The 20,000-nt window shown below is 52.5% G+C and overlaps 7 protein-coding genes across 7 annotated transcripts; 3 read left to right on the forward strand and 4 right to left on the reverse strand.

Annotated features, from left to right (window-relative positions):
• Positions 1-139: 139 nt before the first annotated feature.
• On the forward strand, positions 140-1,213 carry COCMIDRAFT_94550 (uncharacterized protein; the record flags this gene model as incomplete). Its single annotated transcript, XM_007689490.1, has 1 exon — positions 140-1,213. One exon carries the CDS (start codon positions 140-142, stop codon positions 1,211-1,213), a length of 1,074 nt encoding a protein of 357 aa, XP_007687680.1.
• Positions 1,214-2,065: 852 nt separating this feature from the next.
• COCMIDRAFT_94538 (uncharacterized protein) lies at positions 2,066-5,716 on the reverse strand (the record flags this gene model as incomplete). Its single annotated transcript, XM_007689491.1, has 2 exons — positions 2,066-4,720; positions 4,769-5,716. The coding sequence occupies 2 exons, from the start codon at positions 5,714-5,716 to the stop codon at positions 2,066-2,068; spliced, it is 3,603 nt and encodes a 1,200-aa protein (XP_007687681.1).
• A 1,393-nt stretch (positions 5,717-7,109) lies between these two features.
• Positions 7,110-8,495, reverse strand: COCMIDRAFT_94499 (uncharacterized protein; the record flags this gene model as incomplete). The annotated part of the gene is made up of 2 exons (XM_007689492.1): positions 7,110-7,472; positions 7,521-8,495. 2 exons carry the CDS (start codon positions 8,493-8,495, stop codon positions 7,110-7,112), a joined length of 1,338 nt encoding a protein of 445 aa, XP_007687682.1.
• A 620-nt stretch (positions 8,496-9,115) lies between these two features.
• On the forward strand, positions 9,116-11,906 carry COCMIDRAFT_94493 (uncharacterized protein; the record flags this gene model as incomplete). The annotated part of the gene is made up of 6 exons (XM_007689493.1): positions 9,116-9,136; positions 9,200-9,286; positions 9,331-9,357; positions 9,416-9,799; positions 9,852-11,531; positions 11,586-11,906. 6 exons carry the CDS (start codon positions 9,116-9,118, stop codon positions 11,904-11,906), a joined length of 2,520 nt encoding a protein of 839 aa, XP_007687683.1.
• Positions 11,907-12,393: 487 nt separating this feature from the next.
• Positions 12,394-14,922, reverse strand: COCMIDRAFT_94496 (uncharacterized protein; the record flags this gene model as incomplete). The annotated part of the gene is made up of 5 exons (XM_007689494.1): positions 12,394-14,117; positions 14,170-14,412; positions 14,465-14,508; positions 14,563-14,746; positions 14,826-14,922. 5 exons carry the CDS (start codon positions 14,920-14,922, stop codon positions 12,394-12,396), a joined length of 2,292 nt encoding a protein of 763 aa, XP_007687684.1.
• Positions 14,923-15,633: 711 nt separating this feature from the next.
• On the reverse strand, positions 15,634-17,970 carry COCMIDRAFT_5038 (uncharacterized protein; the record flags this gene model as incomplete). The annotated part of the gene is made up of 5 exons (XM_007689466.1): positions 15,634-15,813; positions 16,541-17,312; positions 17,365-17,517; positions 17,568-17,672; positions 17,771-17,970. The coding sequence occupies 5 exons, from the start codon at positions 17,968-17,970 to the stop codon at positions 15,634-15,636; spliced, it is 1,410 nt and encodes a 469-aa protein (XP_007687656.1).
• A 70-nt stretch (positions 17,971-18,040) lies between these two features.
• COCMIDRAFT_36507 (uncharacterized protein) lies at positions 18,041-19,340 on the forward strand (the record flags this gene model as incomplete). Its single annotated transcript, XM_007689480.1, has 5 exons — positions 18,041-18,113; positions 18,602-18,716; positions 18,897-18,990; positions 19,028-19,231; positions 19,272-19,340. The coding sequence occupies 5 exons, from the start codon at positions 18,041-18,043 to the stop codon at positions 19,338-19,340; spliced, it is 555 nt and encodes a 184-aa protein (XP_007687670.1).
• Between the last annotated feature and the right edge of the window lie 660 nt (positions 19,341-20,000).

A 20,000-nucleotide genomic window follows, 5' to 3' on the forward strand; every position in this document is an offset into this window, starting at 1 on the left:
TCGTCACTCATATCTCATCAATCCAGTTTCAACCTCTTGCAACAACAACCTCTATTCTTTTTTGATACCCAGTCTATATTTTCTTTTATTCGACACTCCAACAACACATCACACGAATAGTAGTTAACAAAGCTTCACAATGGTTCAGAACAAGGGTCTCATTTTCAAGAAGGTGCCTGAGGGCTGGCCAAAGCCTGGCGAGGACATTGCCGTTGAAGACCGCCCAATCGACCTCAACCAGGACCTGCCCGAGGGCTCTATTCTCGTCAAGAACTTCTATGCCTCATTCGACCCTTACCAGCGTGGACGCATGCGTGCTCCCGGAACCAAGTCCTACTCTCCTCCCTTTGAGCTGGGCAAGCCCATGACCAACCGCTCCATCTTCAAGGTCGTCAAGTCCAACAACCAAAAGTTCAGCGAGGGCGAGACTCTCATCACAATGAGCGTTACCCCCATTGAGGAGTACTCCGTTCTCGACAAGGCCGCCGCCGATCTCTGCAGGAAGCTCGAGAACCCCTACAACCTAGACCCCAAGTTCTTCCTCGGTCCCCTCGGCATGCCCGGTCTAACCGCGTGGTCCTCCTTCTACGAGATCGGTCAGCCCAAGGCAGGCGAAACAATCTTCATTTCCGCCGCATCCGGCGCCGTCGGCCAACTCGTCGGCCAACTCGCCAAGCACGAGGGTCTCACCGTCATCGGCAGCGTCGGCGACGACAAGAAGCTCGACTTCATCAAGTCCGATCTCAAATTCGACGATGGCTTCAATTACAAGAAGGAGAAACCCGCCGATGCCCTCGCCCGCCTCGCCCCCAACGGAATCGACATCTACTACGAAAACGTCGGCGGCGAACAACTCGAAGCCGCCATCAACGCCATGAACACCTTCGGCCGCATCATCGCCTGTGGCATGATCTCCCAGTACAACTCTAAGCCAGAAGAACTCTACCCCATCCGCAACCTCATGAACATCGTCACTAAGCGCATCACCATGCGCGGTTTTATCGTCAGCGACGCAAACATGGGCCCCAAGCACGCCAAGGAGCACCAGGAGAAGCTGCAGAAGTGGCTCGCGGACGGTACCTTCAAGGCGCAGATTAGCGTTACCGAGGGTATTGATAATGCAGTTGAGGGCTTCTTGGGTATGCTCGAGGGAAAGAACTTTGGCAAGGCCGTGTTGCAGATTGCGGATTTGACAAAGGAGTCGAAGATTTAAAGTCCTTTGGTTAATTATGCACTCTTTTTTCTTAGCGATGATATCCGCGGAAGAATAGGCCGTTAGGATAGATATGAATGAATCAATGTAAAATATTGACAACATACGTACGAGTTTGGGTCTAAAAGTGACGTCATCTAGTGAACAGACAGACAGACAGAGAGAGAGAGAGCAGGCACACACGGCTCTCCCTTTAACATCACAATAACGAAAATATAGTAAAAGTGCTTGATTACTTCCATCAAGGATCACGAGAAATTAATCTCATTGACAAAGTGTAGCAGCTTATTTCCACCATCGAATACCTCCATCCATGCATCCAGTATACGCTTTTCAAGAAAAGAAAAGAAAAGAAGAGGAGAGGAAAGAGAAAGAAAAAACGGACCCCAAAGTCGAAGTCGAAGTCGAACTCGGACGTGACAAGTCAAGTGACCAATGTCTGATGACATTCAGATACGCAGCCCATGAAGAAAATAAGAACTCCCATGTATACCTCAAAAGCTATTACCCTACCCATCAAGTATGCAACCAGCAAGTCCAGACATAGGAGAGTGAGAGAGAAAGTGAGAGTCTGGCTTGACATGTCTCGAGAGTACATGTAACCCTGGATATGTAATACAAAATAGAGAAAAGAAAAATAAAGATATGACTTTTTGAAGGAAAGGGTAGACGGTAGCATGTGATGGCAGTTGCGACTGAAAGTGCTCTCCAGAGAGTTTGAGTTGTGCTTGGATTCAGTAGAGAATCCTGCAGTGTGTTGACAGTTGACCCGAATGCTGCCATTTGTCAGTTCTTCTTCCAGTCTTGCAGCAACGTTCCTTACTTACGCCTTCTTGGTTTCCACACTGCCCCTCATGCAACGTTCAGTGCATGCACAACCAACACTGGCACAAGTGCTGCAATAACAAGGCAAACGTTCACTGCGATGCCGGCAATAAGCGCCATCCTTTTTGAATATGGCGTGCAGTGACCAAGATGACCGTCAGTCATTGAAGCAATGACACTGTCTCCCATGAAGCGAAAGAGGATGATAGCCGGTGGAAATATGCAAAACGCCGCGAATATCATCCAAGAAAGCTTACGCCTTCTTTCCTCATCTTCGGGATTGGCTTTACGTTCTACACAGAGCAAGTGAGGCGAGTGTATGTAGCCAACGGTACTTCGAGAGGTAGCTGGGTGAATCTCAAGGCTAGGGAATGAACGATGCAGAGGTGTGTTGGTATCACTAGTCGATGGTCGATCACCACCTACAAAGTGCATGGTATGAGTGCGTTTTGAAGAAGTTGGCCGAGCTTCGGGCGAGAGAAACATTTCCCGTAATTTGGTCTGACCTGGTACAGCGGATCTACTCGCGCGACGTGGATTTCGTACAAAAGTAGTCGAGTTCCGGAGGTCCCGACAACCATCAAGAGGCGAATAGGTCTCTTGCGCTTGTCTCAATGCCTTTGAACTAGGGAAGAGAGTCATCTCAGATGACGCCCGGCTATGCTTTGGTCCATGGGTTGACGAACGCTGGCTTATCCGTGTGACGCTGCCAGTAGCAGGAAACGGCGATGCATAAAACCCAGTGTAGTCCGAACGGGAGTTTTGTCGGCCAACCGTCGAACTTTGTCTCAAACCAGTACTGCTAGTGCTTGTAACACTCCTGATTGTTTTACGAGTACTGGTTTCGCGAGGAGTGCCGGTGGACTTGCCTTTTGAACCGACAATTGAGAGCTTCTCGAGCATGGTTTGCCGTCCTTGACCGATGGGACCGCCCGGAGCGCTTGACATGTCTGCCGGATCTTGATTTCCAGACACATTTGATTGAGGGGCATGTGCTGTTGACGGCTCATCGATGATGATGTTCTCATTAGGGCCAGAAGCCAATAATTCTTGTGTTTCTTTTTCACCGAAGGCATATAGGTTCACCGGCCCAGCGGGTAACGGAGAGGAAGAAGTGTTGGGCGTAGTGCGCATGGCTGAGCGGATGTTCAATTCAGGAGGCGACGACCTGAAAGGATGTGAGTGCTGATTAAGGATCGGGCTTGGGTGACTGTAATAGTTTGATCGAGCTGGTGACTGAGGTTGTTTTACCCAAGATGGGAGTGAACCATCCGAATTCAACCCGATGCTTTTGCGCGTTTCCTCATAACTGCTATAGTCTGCGATACTGTCGAGCGACCCGTGATCTTTTGAGTCTCTACTGTTGCCACCGACTGTTTCCCAATCATCTCGCTCTTCTACAGCAGCTGACTCTTTATTATCCAAAGATCTGTTAGTGACTGTTCTGTTTAACAGTTGGCTGCCCGAGTTGCGTCTAGCCCAGATGGCTGGGATTTGGTTGGCAATTACTTGTTGGTTCGCTGTATCCTGAAAGATTTTTTCTGCCTGATCAAGAGCTTCCTTGGGTGTATTGGGACTATCAACGTCCACTTGTGAGTACGACGAGGAGGGTCCGAGAGGGTTGATCTTTGGTTGAGAGTATGCTGAAGAAGGCTCCAGGGTCTGCGTTAGACTAGGCTGTATAGGGTCTTCGTAACGAGAGACATGTAGAAGACCCCGTGTATCTCCATAAGAGTCGGCCGATTCGTCGGAAGTTATACCAGAAATTCCCGAAGTCGAAGGGACAAATGGAGATTCATTATACTCAAAAGCTGGCGCGAGTGGCGGTATCTCTTGTGGAGGCAAACCCGGAGGATGAGTGAATGCTGGTCGTTCTAAGAAGCCATTTTTAACTTCTTGCAACGCAGGCTGTTGTGTTCCACACTCCAATGAATTGGCCTTGTTGCTGCGATTGCTCGTAAGGCCCTGTTGGTAACTTGACGCGCGACGATCATCTCTAGTGTAGATTAACGAGCTTGGATATATCGATTCCATATCATCATCGTAGGGCTTGGTCAAACTGCTTTCCTCCAAGTGTGGCAACTGTGAAGTGGGCCTTGGCTCTAGCTGTGTAGCTTTGTCCTCTGGTAACATTGACGAAAGCGGCTGTGTCTCATATCGCTTTATCGAATACTTCCATGACAGCTTTGCCTCATCCTGTCCCGGAGAGAAGGCTGGAAAGTCCTCAGGCGACATAGGGCCAACAGGTGTCACAGGAGACATTGGATCGACTGGGTCATAAGAGGTCTCGGGTATCGAGATATGTGGTCGAAAGGACCGTGGAAATTCCAAGTCCATGCTCATTGTCTCCGTGCTTACTTTTCTATCGTGAAATTCCTGTAGCTCCTCATCTTGGGGCTTTGGTGGTGCTTTGCTCAGTCGCTGTGTCAAGCTGCGAGTCAACCCTTTGAGAGAGAAGCGCGATTCGCGTCCAGGTGTCTTAACAAACAAAGGAGAAGGTATATCGGCAGATTCTGGACTGTATATGGGAGACGTATATGAAGAGGAATTCGGACTGAGAGCTGCGGGCGTTGGAGGAGCTGGAAGATCCGTATTTGACTGACTGGGAGAATCTGCGGGATGTCTCAAAATACCTGCGTGCGCCGCATAGAAATCTCCATACACAGCTCGCTTGGGAGCCATCTGGTGCTCTTGTAAGCAAAATATCAAGACAGGTTGGATATATCGTACCTCTGAAAAGACTTCGTCGGAAGTGGGCACAGGGAAGTAGTCACTGGAGTCGAAATCCCGTGAGGGAGTGACAATATCGTGCAGTAACAGGGAGTCGCGGGGGTTTACCAGATCGAACGAGGCACCCCGGTAGTGAATGGTTGCAGGTGTTGTGGGTGGCGTTGCGGGCTTAGTAGCTGCGAAATTTTGTGGGTTCACATGAACAGGCTCTCTTTCGTCTAGCGATAAAGAGGGTGACGAGTCCACTCGGTGGGGTGGCTGTGGGAATCGCGATAGCGAAAATGACGAATGCGTTTTTGTTGTTTGTGCGTCACTCCACCGTGTGCGCTCCGTGGACAGGCTCGGCGTAGTTGGGGGCAGTGGTAGTGTTTGTGGAGATGCTACATCCACAGGAGAGGGGGGAAATGCAACCAAACCTGTGGTGGCAGGCGGTCTCGGCAACCTCTTTCTCGGGTTGAAGTAACGTACCTTGCTAGATGAGCTAGTAGTGGATAGGCTTGAAATGCTACCTGTCTGCTGGCGAGGTTCAGTCGACTGCGCTCGAAACGGTAGGTCGGGTCGTGTTTGTTGATGGAAAGCATGCAAAGTCGGTTTCAGTTGATGAGCTGATTGTGAAAAGTGAAGAGAGCGTTGTGGCAGACCGGAGTCAGGCCAAGTCGAGGGTGGTACCGAAGCAGCACGCTCAATATCGCTCAGTACAGGCGCTGCAGGTTTCCTCCGGAGCGTTTTGCCTGGCGGTGGCGTGTCCTTCCGGGTTAGCGTAGGCGTGTGCTGTTGTTTGCGGTATTCGTGAATAGTGAGCGTGTGAATCGGGGTCCGTGAGGAGACTGTGGAAGTGAGTGAGTGGTGCGGGGAGTGAATCGGCGTCATAGGATTGCCAGCGTGCAGCCGCGGTGAAGCCCGATCAGAAGCCCACGGCGGCTGTGAATGGGGATAGAAAGTCGCCATATTTAGCTTGTGTGCAATGGGTATTTGACAGCACGGAAGTTCTGTTTAGGTAGGCTCTCCCCGACGACGGGCCTGCACTGCTATTGATGGCGCGAAGGCTTATAGTCTCTTGACCGGTCGTTTGTCTTGGATATCGAACTTGATGAAAGCGCCAGCGAACCCATGGCGGGATCTACGCCATGGCAATGGGTTGCAGTAATCCGAACCGAAGACTCTGGGTTATCAGCCCTGTATATTCTCCATGATGCATTTAGTGCCCAAACTAACCTTAATGGCCTTCAAAGGTCAACCTTGTCACTGTACCGATAAGGACTAAGTTTCGAGACTTATCCTTTGTCTGGTCTAATATGAGAGTGCAGTATCGCCTGTTTCTGCCTACGACCTTCTTTTTATGCTGTCCTGATGTGAAGCGTATGTACGTAGAATAGAACGACGTCAGAGGAAGCGAAGATTTGGGACGAACATTCAGCAGCAAAGGCGAGGAGGGAAGACAAGAGCATTAAAGTCAGGATTAATAGGAAAGAAGAAAGACTACAAGTGATTGCTAGAGAGGAGAAGAGGGCGAGGGCGAGGAGGAAGGAGCGTTGCACGACGACCTGGAGAGCGAGAGACGGGGAAGGCACGACGCCGTGGTAGTAGTACTACCGGGTACCTGGGGAAGGAAGACGCGACAAAACATCCTCCGGAGCAACATTTGCAAAACGGGGCCGTCAGCCCTAGACATTTAGGGGCGGGCTCCGGACAGTCGTCATCTCAGCAGACGACGCGTTTCCACTGCATCCACGGTAGGTGTCATTGTTCATTACAACTACAAGGCTGTTGGGTGCGAAGGGAGAGCATCGCAGCGTCGTGGATGGTCGTCGACTACTCGACCCCGGCCTAGCGCCTCTTACTCGCCAGCCAATCAGACGCCGCAGCTTCCCTCAGGCCCGAGACCGCAGACACGACCATCGAGCATCCTCAACCACTGGATCCCTTGTGCTGAATCCTGCTAGTCTTCATCATCTCGTTTCGAACCCGCACAACCGGGCGCCGGCAGCTGTCACAGATCCAATCAGCCACTACCGACCTGTTGCCTCGTCCTGTGACAAGCCGGCGCCACCCAACTGATGGAATTGCTTCTATTCAAGGCACCTAAGCGAGCCAGTAGCCATCTGCAAACTGCATGTTCGCCCGCATCGGATCATCACAAGGTCACGCAAAATTCCCCTATCCTGATATCGGCCCATTGATCTCTTGTCGTCGGATATTACATGCACACATGGAGCGTTGGCTGACGAATCGATTGTTATGTGTATCGGACCACATGCGCACATGTACATGTACTTTCCACGTGACCATGTGTTTATTAACTGCTCCTCCGGCCTGTGTCCTGTTTCCTCCAGTCTCTCCATCATCGGGTATAAGTCCTTCTAAATTCCGCTCCGCTATGCTCCTTCAGGCGTATCTGTGACTTTCTGCGTCGTATCGATGGATGTCGCCTTGCTTCCACAACGTGCGGGGGCGAATACGCAAAGCGTCGTGGATCAGGGCTTTGAGGAAATCGGTGGTCAACCACAAGTCGAACATCAATGTGTTCTGGTGTCCATTGCCATCTTTCTCGCTGGCTCGAGCCTTGTATCGGCGAATGATGCCCACTCGGGGACCTAGGACGCCGCTTGGAGCGAGAAGGTGGACGGTCAGGCTCCTTGACTTTGCTCTCCTCGAGTGGCCGCCGGCGAGTTTGGTTGGGATTGGACTCCCCTTGATTTGTACCCTTATACAATCAGCCTGTCACATGTTCTATATAGCCAAGCGGACTTACAGCGGTTGGATAAATAGTCCCTGGCATCATTACATACTGATCCAGCGAGTGTACCAGGTCGGCAAAGTTATATCCAAGCCCAGGGTGGCTGGGAAGAAACCGTTGGCCAACGTCATGTTCGAAGCTGACGGCAAGGTTTTGCGATGGCATGTACTCGGAGAGATTGTTGTACCATTGGGGATATGCACCATACCAAGTTGCTACGCTGGCATCTACATTGACCGTCATATATATGTTCTTAACATCCTTTGGCTTCTGCACAAGCATCACAAAATCAAACTCGCGCGGCAACCCTGATTTCTGGAGCATGTTCTCGCTGAGCGTCCAGACGGCTTTGGAGTCCTCAATAGTCTGCCCCGACTCGTCTTGCCTTGACCGCACTGAACCTTGGATGCTCATCATATGAAAGACCTTGTAGCTGCTTTGTACAGATGCTTGCGGTATTATGTATGCACCGACGGGGGATGCCGGAGACACGCCTAATGGAGTTGAGAGACTGAAATTCCACTGGAGGTTCTCTGGGGATACGGCGCCAAACATGAGCTCTGGAGCATGCTTCAGGATGCGCGGTTGCGAGCGCCCGGACCGTTTGTTGGAGCCAGAGCTGGGGTCTTCGCCGTGCAGGCTTACTTGAATCTCGGCACTCCTGAAGCGATGCGATTCCGGATCATGTGGATGAAAAACGAACCGGACAGAGACAAAGTAGACATGATTGATGGCGGCTCCATGGAGGACATCGGACCTGTAGAAGCCGTGTTGCAACCGGTTCACATGAGCAGAGACGTACGCTCTTCCGGGCAGGCGGCGTTCGTAGAGGCATATTTGGTTGAGATGAAGGCGCTTTTTCGGGATGTTGGGATCGTCTGATGGAGGCTTGGCCGGCGCTCTACTTCTTTTGACGGGTGCATCTGATTGCGGTTGGCGAGGCTCCTCGTCTGCCTTGTCCGGTTTGAGATGCTTGATGAGCGAGTGCATCTCAGGTGGCGTGTAGAAGGGTGGCTAGGGGTGGTCCTATGTGGCGCGGTACCTGGGTCATGCATACATGTTGTCTAGGCTTGGAATAGAGGGTATGCAGTCGGGGGGCTATCATGTTGTTATAACAGCCATGGCTTTGGACGTGAGGATTGATCGAGCAATGTACGATCAAGGCAAAGGACACTGGTGCGGGCCGCATGAGGTGTGTCACGGGGATGGTATTGTATCAACGCCTGGCACGGTCAGCACCTCGTGGGCTTTGATCTTGATCAGCCTGGCTTGAGCCGCGATAGTCATAGCCATAGAATCGGGGCACATGGCATGGCGTCATGCTTATATGGCCATGTGAGTGCTTGTTGGGTTATGGTCAAGGTGTTCGGGTGCGGGTGACCATGACCATCCATGACAGAGGCTCGCTATCGGCAGCGGGCGGGTCCTTATCGCAAGCGGCCCCCGCAATCTGCCCCAAACGGTGAAGCCTGCGAGGCTGCTCAAGGGAAAGGGAAGTGCTAGTAGGGTAGAAGGTGAGCCTGGGAAAAGGAATTTGGTGGGGCATTGCATTCTCCTACTACGTCGACGACACATACGTAGTCACTGTACTTGGCTTGTGAGCAGGCATCATGCAGCTGTGTCCCAAGGAGGTGTGTCACTGTCCGCCATGACTGCTGGTACCTGACCGAGGCTTGCTAACAATACGGTGACAGCTTGACAAGCTCGTCATATCCCAGCTCGGCCTGCTTGCCCAGCGTCGCCTGGCACGCGGCGTCAAGTTGAATCACGCTGAAGCTGCTGTACGTCCAAGACGCTCTCGCATGCCCTCTGCTAACGGCTGCAGGCATTGATTGCAAACAATCTTCACGAAGTACGAGCCCCTCCACTGACTGCACGCGCACCCCCATTCCCATGCTGAACGCCCGTAGCTTATTCGCGATGGCAACCATACTGTCGCCGATCTCATGTCCATTGGCAAGACCATGCTGGGTCGCCGCCATGTGCAGCCCGCAGTCGTCTCATCGCTCGCAGAATTGATGGTCGAGGGCACTTTCCCCACAGGCACCTATCTTGTTACTGTCCACCACCCTATCTCCACCGAAGATGGAGACCTCGAAAAGGCGCTGTATGGCTCCTTTCTGCCTATTCCTTCGAATGAATTGTTCCCTCTGCCTGATGCCAGCGTGTACGAGGACACCAAGCAACCAGGCGCAATAGTCGCTGTCAAGGGAGAGAGCGGAATCATCAAACTGAACGAGGGGCGCAAGAGAATAAAACTCAAGGTGAAGAGCGTGGGAGACCGGCCAATTCAGGTACGTCAAGACCGTCACATGAGAATACAGAACACGCGACTCATGATGACAGGTCGGATCGCACTATCACTTTATCGAGACGAACCCTCAGCTGCAATTCGACCGCGTACGAGCGCATGGCTACCGACTTGACATTCCCGCCGGCACCTCGGTACGCTTTGAGCCTGGCGACACAAGAACTGTCACTCTTGTTCAAATTGGCGGGAATCAGATCATCAAGGGTGGAAACCAGATTGCCTCAGGCTTCATTGGCGATCTGTCCGTCGCCAACACCATCGTAGAGAAGTTACAGGCCGGAGGTTTCCTTCACGAGCCCGAGCCCCATGGCGATGCTGCCCATATTGACATTTGTACCATGGAGCGACAAGCCTACGTCTCAATGTTTGGTCCGACAACTGGTGACTTGGTGAGACTGGGCGCTACAGATCTGTGGATCAAGGTGGAAAAGGATATGACTGTATATGGCGACGAATGCGCGTTTGGAGGAGGCAAGACGCTGCGTGAGGGCATGGGTCAAGCTGGCGGTCGATCAGACAAGGAGTCTTTGGACACGGTCATCACTAATGCCCTCATTGTCGATTGGTCCGGTATCTACAAAGCCGACATTGGAATCAAAGACGGTATGATTGTTGGAATCGGCAAAGCAGGCAATCCCGATGTCATGGATGGCGTGGACCCTAAGTTGGTGGTTGGAGCCTGCACCGATGTCATCGCTGGCGAGCACAAGATTGTGACAGCGGGTGGTATTGACACGCACATTCACTTGATTTGCCCACAGCAAGCCGAAGAGGCTATAGCATCTGGAATCACGACAATGCTCGGAGGTGGTACAGGACCCAGTACTGGCTCGAACGCGACCACATGTACGCCTGGTAAGACGCACATCAAGCAGATGCTTCAGGCCATTGACGAGCTTCCTCTCAACTATGGCATTACGGGCAAAGGAAACGACTCTGAACTTCGACCACTGCAACAGCAAGCCGAGGCCGGTGTTTGCGGTCTCAAATTGCACGAGGATTGGGGAAGTACACCTGCAGCTATCGATGCTTGCTTACAAGTCTGCGATGAATACGACATCCAAACACTGATTCACACTGACACGCTGAACGAATCTGGTTTCGTTGAGTCGACTATCGCGGCGATCAAGGGCCGAACGATTCACACGTACCATACCGAGGGTGCTGGTGGAGGACATGCTCCAGATATCATCACTGTGGTTGAGCACGACAACGTGCTGCCCTCCTCAACCAACCCTACCCGGCCATATACCCGCAATACGCTGGACGAGCATCTCGACATGCTCATGGTCTGCCATCACCTCTCCCGCAACATTCCCGAGGACGTAGCCTTCGCCGAGTCGCGTATTCGCGCCGAGACGATAGCCGCAGAAGACGTCCTCCACGACCTCGGCGCCATCTCCATGATATCTTCAGACTCTCAAGCCATGGGTCGTTGCGGCGAAGTCATTCTCCGCACCTGGAACACAGCACACAAGAACAAGGTGCAACGCGGCACGCTCAAGGAAGACGAGGGCACCAACGCAGACAATTTCCGCGTCAAGCGCTACATCAGCAAGTACACCGTCAACGCAGCCATTGCCCAGGGCATGAGTCACCTCATCGGCAGCGTCGAAGTAGGCAAACTCGCCGATCTTGTCCTCTGGACTCCAAACAACTTTGGCGTAAAACCAAACTTGATTGTAAAGAGCGGATTCTGTTCTTATGCTGTCATGGTAACTACTTGCCCTCTTCTCCTCCCAAACAACAACGTCACTAACACAATCCAGGGCGACCCCAACGGCTCCATTCCCATGGTCGAACCCCGCATCATGCGCCCCATGTTTGCCCCTCTCGTCCCGGCCTCCAGCATAACCTTTGTCTCCCAAGCCTCCATCGCCTCGGGCGTCGTGCACTCGTACGGTCTGCGCAAGCGCGTCGAAGCAGTCAAGAATTGCAGAAACATTGGTAAACGCGATATGAAGTTTAACGATACGAGGCCCAAGATGAAGGTTGACCCGGAAAGTTACAGGGTTGAGGCGGATGGAGAGGTTTGTCTGGCGGAGCCCGCGGAGACGTTGCCGTTGACGCAGGGATATTTTGTTTATTAAATCTCTTTCTCTCTTCTTCTTCTTCTTCTTTTTTTTCCCTTTCTTGAAAAGATTGGATATTTGTCTTGTCTTGTATATATCCTTGGATAATGTTACAATGTTTGACAAAATTGAAACTATCTCATGCTTTTCCTTTTGAGGGGAGGAGGGGAGAAAACAAACCATTTTCGTAGACTTGTTCCTCAATTCAAGTGTATCTCGTAATATTGTCCTTGAGAAAAAGAAAACGTTTATTCGAAATAATAGCGCTGCGTCATTCAAAAAACACTACAGTTCTACTTCTGCTTACCCCTAAATACTCTCCTCTTCTAGCCCCAATAACCTCTCCCTCTCTCTCCCTTTTCTTTGTATTGTCAATCACTGCCAATCAATTCCTATCTCCTATCCCAGAAAAAAGAAAACTGCCAAGGCCACAAGTCCCCAAAGCCCTCCCAAAAAAATGCCCCAAAAGGCAAAACGTTCATGGTACTACATACCTCGAGCACCATCAGTCTCCTCTCATACTAACCACCACCTCCCTATGTTCCTTACTTTCCACCCCATCAGCCTTCTCCTTCTTACTCATTGGACTCCCGCTACTGCGTCCACCCAGAGTACCTTGCCTCTTCCGTTTGACCGCAGGCTCAAAGTCACTCATAGCTAAGCCGAGTATCGCAGAACCGCTGAGTTCGGAATTCGTCCTCGCGTCACCACCCAGAGCATGCATGAGCTCAGGCCCCATATCCGTGGTATCGATCTGATGATGATGGTGATGATCGAAACTACCAAGTTCCTCCCCTAGAGCACTAAACAACTGTCTCTCCAAACGGCCCGTGCTATCGATGCTTGATTGCGAAATACGAGACTTGTGGCTAGGTTTGAATGGCGAGAGTTTGTTGGTATCTACTACCGCAGTCGTATTTAAAGTGGGGTCAACGGCATCGACGTCGATGATTTCGACTAGTCCAGGTATAACCTTTCGATCGTTTTGCGTTGAATTACCCTGTGCTTCCTGAACAAAGCTTTGTTCTACTTGAGAATCCGAATTGGCTGTTGGCATCGAACAGTCATATTGCCGAGTTGCTTGGTCTGGCAGCTTTGGCGAATCAGCCACCAAGCCCTCCTTTCTGCTCCTGAAGTTAAAATTTGACGGCCCATGAGCTGAGCCGAGCATGCTGATTTCGGTGGCTGACTGTGGCGCCTCGCTTCGGTTGATACGATGCGCGCTTGCCTGAGTTGAGGACCAACCTCTCATTGATAATTCTGACATGGTTGCTGGCTGCCCCTGAGCAAAAGGGTTCGGTGTTGGAACGCGATTGGCATGGGGAAATGGTGTTGGCAATCGCAGTTGAGATGATGCAATATCCTCCTTGTTACTTGGGATAGATGGGCGTGGTCTTGTAGATATTCTGTCTTTCCCATCGTCTTGGGGGTAATGTTTATGCGTTGACGGCTTGTTCGAGACGTTTCGTAAGATACTGCTGGAATCTTGATACGACGATTTGCGAGCCAGAGCCCCAGAGGACGGACGTTTAATTGGCGGAGCAGTTCCAAATTTCGGTGGATAGTAAGTGTGAGCGGCTTGTTGACTAGCTGGCTCATGAAAGGGTCCACCAGGCATCCGAGAAATCTCACGGTTATGCTTTGGTGGGCTTATGGCGTCGATTATCTGACCCAACTGGTCATCCCGAAGCGTAACCACAAGTTGCTTCTCTTTTCGGGTTTTTGAGTAATCGTCCCAGTCTATACTTTCGCTCGGAACATGCTGAGACATGTTACCCACCCATGGCAGGTCATTGGCCAATGCATGTGAGTCGTACATGCAATTCAGCATACGGTGATCAGACGACGCGGATGTCTTCCTCTTTTCTGACCAGTCGTCTATGCTAGCAGTATCGCCATTGTGATTGAGCGTGCTGAATGCGTCATCCCATGTAGTTGCACGACGAGTGTGGCTAGTGGGTGGAACAAAATGCTTTGTAAAGTGTGGAACAGGTGGCAGGTGCGCGTTGGATTGTCTCTTGGGCTCGGTATCATTCGACCTAGTGAACATGGGTTGTGAATTATGCAGTTGTGGAGTTTGCATGTGCATGTTTCCTCTAAAAGGATTCGCATCAGGGGTCCACGAAGTTGTTGGAGATGCCTGAGAGTACTGGCTGTCCCGGTTAAACCCATCGGGGAGGTAGAGTGGATTCGAGATTGGCCACGAGATTCCGGTCTGCTGGAGGATGTCTGCATCGCTTGAATACAATCTACCATAGGGTTGTAGCATTTCTCAACATACCTTTTGGTGCATGCTGAAATGAGAAGCAAACAATCTCGTTGGCAGTACCAAAGTCTAAACTCCCAGGACTTGGCGTTTTGCTGATTAGTTGTTCTGACAGCACGACTCGTATGCGCCCATATGGGTCACGAGCATCCCAAATGTTATTCGTGAGCGTAAGGTTGTGGAACGGAGGGAACTCGAGAGGCCGTTTCCGCTGGCTCGAAGGCAGATCATTGTAGGTGAGCGACCTCTTCTCGTAGGCTCCACGATTGTCAGATCTTTCGTTGCCCGGTTTTTGCTCTGAATCACTTACCAATCTCTTGAGGCCATTTCGTACTCAAGTCAAAGAAGCCGTGACTGAGTTGGTTGTTAGGTGTCAATCTCACTCGGCAGCAAATACTCCAGGCTTACAAGAGCCTGGCCTCGCCCACAATGACCTGAACGGCGAAAACTATTTTTTGATTGCCTTTGCGTTGGGACTCGAGGAGCGCCGAAGCTTTCAAGGTTGTACGCCATGAATGAAGTGAGATACGGAATGGCGTCGAGGGTGGTAGCGAGGTGATGAAGCAGGTCAATGTCGGCAGTTGGCGCCCGTCTGTGGTGTGTCAGTGTTGTTTACTACCCCAAGTGCAAGCAAGCTTGCTTAAAAGAGACTAGATAGTAGCGCAACTCACAGTCAACTTGCGAGACAAAGCAAGCGGTCTTGAACTCCTGAATCGGAACATGGGAGTCTCGGGGAAAGAGGATCACGTCCCAATCATCGTAGCGCATGATCGGCGTGTGATTGCTGTTGTTCAGATCCAAGAGAGCAACGAGCAACCGGTAGTTGTGCTGGAGCGGGACTGTGTGAGACGGGGAGAAGAGGCATGTTGACGAGTTGAGAGGGCTGGGTAATGGCGGGCACACTTGAGGAGCACCATGGGAAGGTACGAATGGTCAGATTTATCACACGTCACATGGCGATTGACTCATTAACTTCTGGATATCACGGACATTGATAACCATATGACCGTGGCGACGAAGGAGATATGCATCTTGGTTTTCGATTAATGTACAGTGATGAGCTGAGCAAAAGAAGGATATATCCTGCTAATAGATCGAAACAAACATGTCCGTCAGCCCCATTGTTTTTGTCAAGCAGCTGTCTGATCACCGATCAACCATTGCAAGGCAACACATGCGTGTTCCATAGAGCACGTATCTTCCAAAAGAAAACGCCTTCAAGAATAAACTTTATTCCCTGATGTGAGAAACATGAGATTGTTGGAGGAACTTCCTCTTTTCGTAACATGGGTATCCGCTATTTTGGTATTCGCCAAACGCCTTGCTAAAACAACGTAGTCCCACATCCGAAAGCAATGTACGCCGACATTCTGGTGAAGTGCCCTCCCCCTTTTAACTCCTTGCTAAGCCATCAAGTATTACTGTATGCAAATCTGGCCGACATGGCATGGCTGGCGAGCCAATACAGAAAGAGAACTGCTACGAAAAGGAACCGTTTGTATCGTTCGATTGGGGCGGTGTGAAACGAGCGAAGCCACCGAGGCCGGATTGGAGACCGTTTGCTGCGCCGCTCTGAAGAGTAGGTGCGTTCTGGCTGTCGTTTTGTGAGCCAGCGTAGTTATTGTTCGCAATGGATGAATAAGGCGGAGGCAGCGACGCCTGCGTGGGAGGAGGACTGCGCACAGCAAGGTTAGTGAAATGCTCCCTGAGCTCTGACAAGGCAACAAATCATACACACGCCAACCAAACTCTACATACGCGCACGAACAAAGAAAACCAACTATGATGCACTTGGAACCAGACCGTTAGATGAATCAAACAAGTAAGCAACTAAGCAAGCACGCAACAAACCACGCAGAAAATAGAAGAATCGTGTGATTGGAAGGATAGCCAATCTGCTGGTCACAGAGCGCAACCGGTAAAAGAAAGGCATTCGACAGAAAGCAGCACCCGACCCATGCATGACTAGCTACATCCCATAGATGCTCCCCGAAAGAAGAGTAGCACGCTCTGAAAGAAAAGTCCGAGTGGGAGAATGGATGGCCTGTTATACAAAGACTCCCCTCTATGGCCCTCCAGCAAGATGGTGTCGTCAGAGAAAGTCGAGAACTTTTAGAGTACCGCCCGTTATAGAACTAAAGACCAAATCGCTCGAAATCGTCATTGCCGAGTCATGAAAGGGGTCGTTGCAATAAAGCCAACGGGATGAACCACGAATGAAGCGCCGTGCAAGCAATACAGAGGGAAAGAATGCGCTTACTATAGCAAAGTTAGTACTGGCAGTAGCGAGAAAAAAAAAGGGGGGGGGGGGGGAGAGAGACAATGCACAACTGCCAAAGAGGCGTTTGCATGATTATCCTGCCCTCAAGACATGCTGTCGCCTTACCTTCATCATAGGACCGTAACCGCCGCCACCACCACCGTAAGGGTGTTGTGGGGGCATGCCCATTCCAGGGCCAAAGGGCACTGGTGGAGGTGGCGCAGGGCGGTATGGGGTGCCGGCTGGTCCAGAGTTGTTCTGAGAGCGGCCCCAGCTAAGACGCACGCGAGAGTTGCCAATTGGGTAACCTTGCATCTGGTTGATAGCCATCTCTGCGGCGTGGCGCTGCACGAACTGGACGAAGCCACATCCTTTGCCTGGAGGAATCTTGACATAGGTGATTTCACCGAAACCTTGGAAGAAAGAGCGTAGCTCGTCCTCGGTAACATAGCCCGAGAGACCGCCGACGAAGACGGTAGTGTTGTTGGGATCCGTGAACTGGTTCATGGGCTGGGGAGCGCCATAGTAGTTGCCCATTGGGGGAGCACCCATCGAGTACATGCCCATGCCTGGACCGCCTGCACCCTGGGGCATACCCATTCCGCCGGGGCCGCCGGGACCACCGCTCTTGTTCTTTGGTGTCGCAGTAGAAATACGCATGGGGCGGTTGCCGCAGTAAACGCCTTGCATCTCAGTCAGAGCCTTTTGCTGATCTTCCTCGCTAGCGAATCGCACGAATCCATATCCACGCGACATGCCGCTGATGGGGTCCGACATGATCTTTGCCGACTTAGTCGAGGGATACTTGTTCTGGAACAACTGGACAAGGACGAATTCGGTAACTTCGGGGCCCAAGTCTCCGACGAAGATGCTGAATTCGGGACCACGCTCGTCGCGGCTATTCTTTAGTGTTAGAGATGATTGCAGTATGCAGGTGTAAGAGACTAGACATGACTTGCCTCCTGTCAGCGAGACCGCCACCAGAGGCCCAGTTGAGCTTGAATGGACGGTTCGAGTTTGGGATCAGTTGTCCGTTAAGGTTCAGGGCCTTGGCTGCAGCATCAGGGCTCGCAAAATCGACGAAGCAATATCCAGCATTGCTGCTATGCGGTAGTTAGCCTGGTGGCTTTCTGGAGTGGGATTATGTGCTTACCCGGAGAACTTGTCACGGATCATCTTGACGTTGACAGTCTCACCCATGTTGTACCAGATGCTACGGACAAAGTTCTCGTCAATCCAGGGCTCAAGCTCACCCATCCTGTGCCATTGTTAGCATTGACCTATTTTGCTCCATGCCATGTGGCGCTGAGGAGAGCGTTGGCCACATTGCACAGGGCGTGCGCAGCGTGGACTCACCAGAGAGTCGTCTTTCCGGCGCCCTGGCCTTGACCGTCACCGCCAGCGCTGCCTGGAGGGCCCATGTTGCCCTGGGGTGGGAAGCCGTTGCCGGAGGTGTCCATGGGCTGACCCATGTCGCCCGGCTGTGGGGTGGGGTTGTTCATGTCGCCCTGGGGCGGGCCCTGGAACTGGTCGTTGTAACCATTGTTGAAAGACATGGTGGATAGATCAAGCGGGGTAGTCGGATGGACTAGCGGAGGTGGGGAGTAAGGGTAAGGCGCTCTAATTATGATTGAGAAGTGTACGAGTCGTTTATATGTCTGCGCGCGAAAAGCAATGGTTAGCGTCGGTGAATGGGCGGGTAAGTAAGCCAGGCAGCGGGAGCGAGGTGAGTGCAGGGCAAGGCAGGGCAGGGCAGGGCAGGGCAGGGTCGGGTGTGTTGGGCAAAGGGCCCTAGGCGCGCACACACAGACTCACCACTGGGAACGATGCTCCTAATGTCGCAGCAAGGGAAACGTAGCCTGTGAAGGTGTGAAGTGGGCGCTGACGTCGGGCTCAGGCGCAAAGGCAGCTCGGCCAAGGAAGGAGCCTAGTAAGCTAAGAGACACACTCGGAACAAGCGGCGACAGTAACTCGGGATTGAGCACCAAGGACTGTGCGGGTGACGGCAGTGAATGAGTGACCGTGAGGAGGCTCGAATTGCAATCTGTGCGGGCCAGTCAGTACCGTGTGTGCAGGATGGCCCGACGCGATGGATGGATGACATGGGGGGGCGGGGGCGGGCATGAGGCTCGTCTTGTTGGTTGGGTCACGACACCACGACCACTACTGCGACCCCAACGGCGGCAGCGGGGGGGAGGGGGGGCGACGACGACGACGACGACGACAACAACGAGGGCGATGAGGCAATTGCGCTCGCAGCTGGGCCTTCAGCGGGCAGCGGACTGGTTTGCGATGCGAACGAGTCCGTGCAGGCCGACGACGTCAGCGGGCTCGATGCGCACACACAGCGCAGTGCTGGCAATTGCGTGTGGACAATTCTGCGTGCATTGTCGATATGCAGCAGGCACAGTTTGGGCGGAGGCGCGCCAAGGCGAGAGATGAAAATTGTGCTGGTTGGGCGATGGGCTTACCTGCGGCAAAGACTCAAGGACACCGGGGACAGAGGCGGAGGGGAGAAACAGGTCGAATCCAAACACCAGAACGCAAGGGAAGCAGAGAAGAAGACGGCGACGAGAGTCGGGGAGGGGGGGGGGGAAAGATGTGTGTGAGAAGAAAGGTGGGTGGGGTAAAAGAGCAGAGAGCGCAGATGATGTGCTGCCGAGCGAATCCGCTAAGTTTACGGCGCTCGGTAGCGACGCGCAGAGACGAACCTGGGGGCGTTGGCGTGAGGACAGAGGATGGCGCCACGATTTGCTCGATCGGGCAGACACAAGCTTTGGAGATCGATACAAGGATGGCGGCCCTTGGGGGCTCTTGGTGGCCCTTCGCGGCTGCAACGCCCTCTACCAGGCCGCAGATTGGCTGCCACGCCATTGCACGCCCAGGCAAGGCCGGAATTAACGATCTCCTGTGCGTCAACTGCTGACTTTAGCTGAGCTGGTCGTTGGGCCCACCCCTGGCCGCTGCGCCGCTGCACCGCTGCCACTGCTCAATGACGCGCAGCGCCATGGGACAGACATGGCCGACAGTGCGGGGCGCGGCGCTGCGCTGCGCTGTGCTGTGCACTGCACTGCACTGCACTCGTCCGGCTGTGTGTACTGTAGAGCATGCACATGTGCATATGTCATGTGGATACACACGACTACTGCTAACTAACCGACCGACTTAGTTAGTTATTACTTACACGTACTTACATACTACATACATGCTCATTACTCCTCCTCCTCCCTTCCCCTCCTCGGCCCAGCCCAGCCCAGCCCAAAGCAAAGCAAAGTGCCGTCCCTCTGCACCAAATGGCCGACGCCCCTCACCGCTCACCGGGGCTAGCAGCTGCACCTCTCTCCCACCCAAGCTGACAGAGACATGGCACAGCCGCCCTCTCCCTGGGCCAGTGGACCCATCCAGCCCATCCATTCCACAAGCGTGCGTACGTATACGTATACTTACGTCTATTGCTCCGCCCATGTCTGTATCCAGCAACCTCACCAGCAGGGGACCTGGCCTTGGCCCAAGGATCCCGCACCCCCTCCTCCCCCCTTCCTTCCTTCCTTGTCTACACAACACACTTAGTACATACACATACACA

This window comes from Bipolaris oryzae (genome assembly GCF_000523455.1).
Source record: "Bipolaris oryzae ATCC 44560 unplaced genomic scaffold scaffold_59, whole genome shotgun sequence".
NCBI classification, from domain to species: domain Eukaryota; kingdom Fungi; phylum Ascomycota; class Dothideomycetes; order Pleosporales; family Pleosporaceae; genus Bipolaris; species Bipolaris oryzae.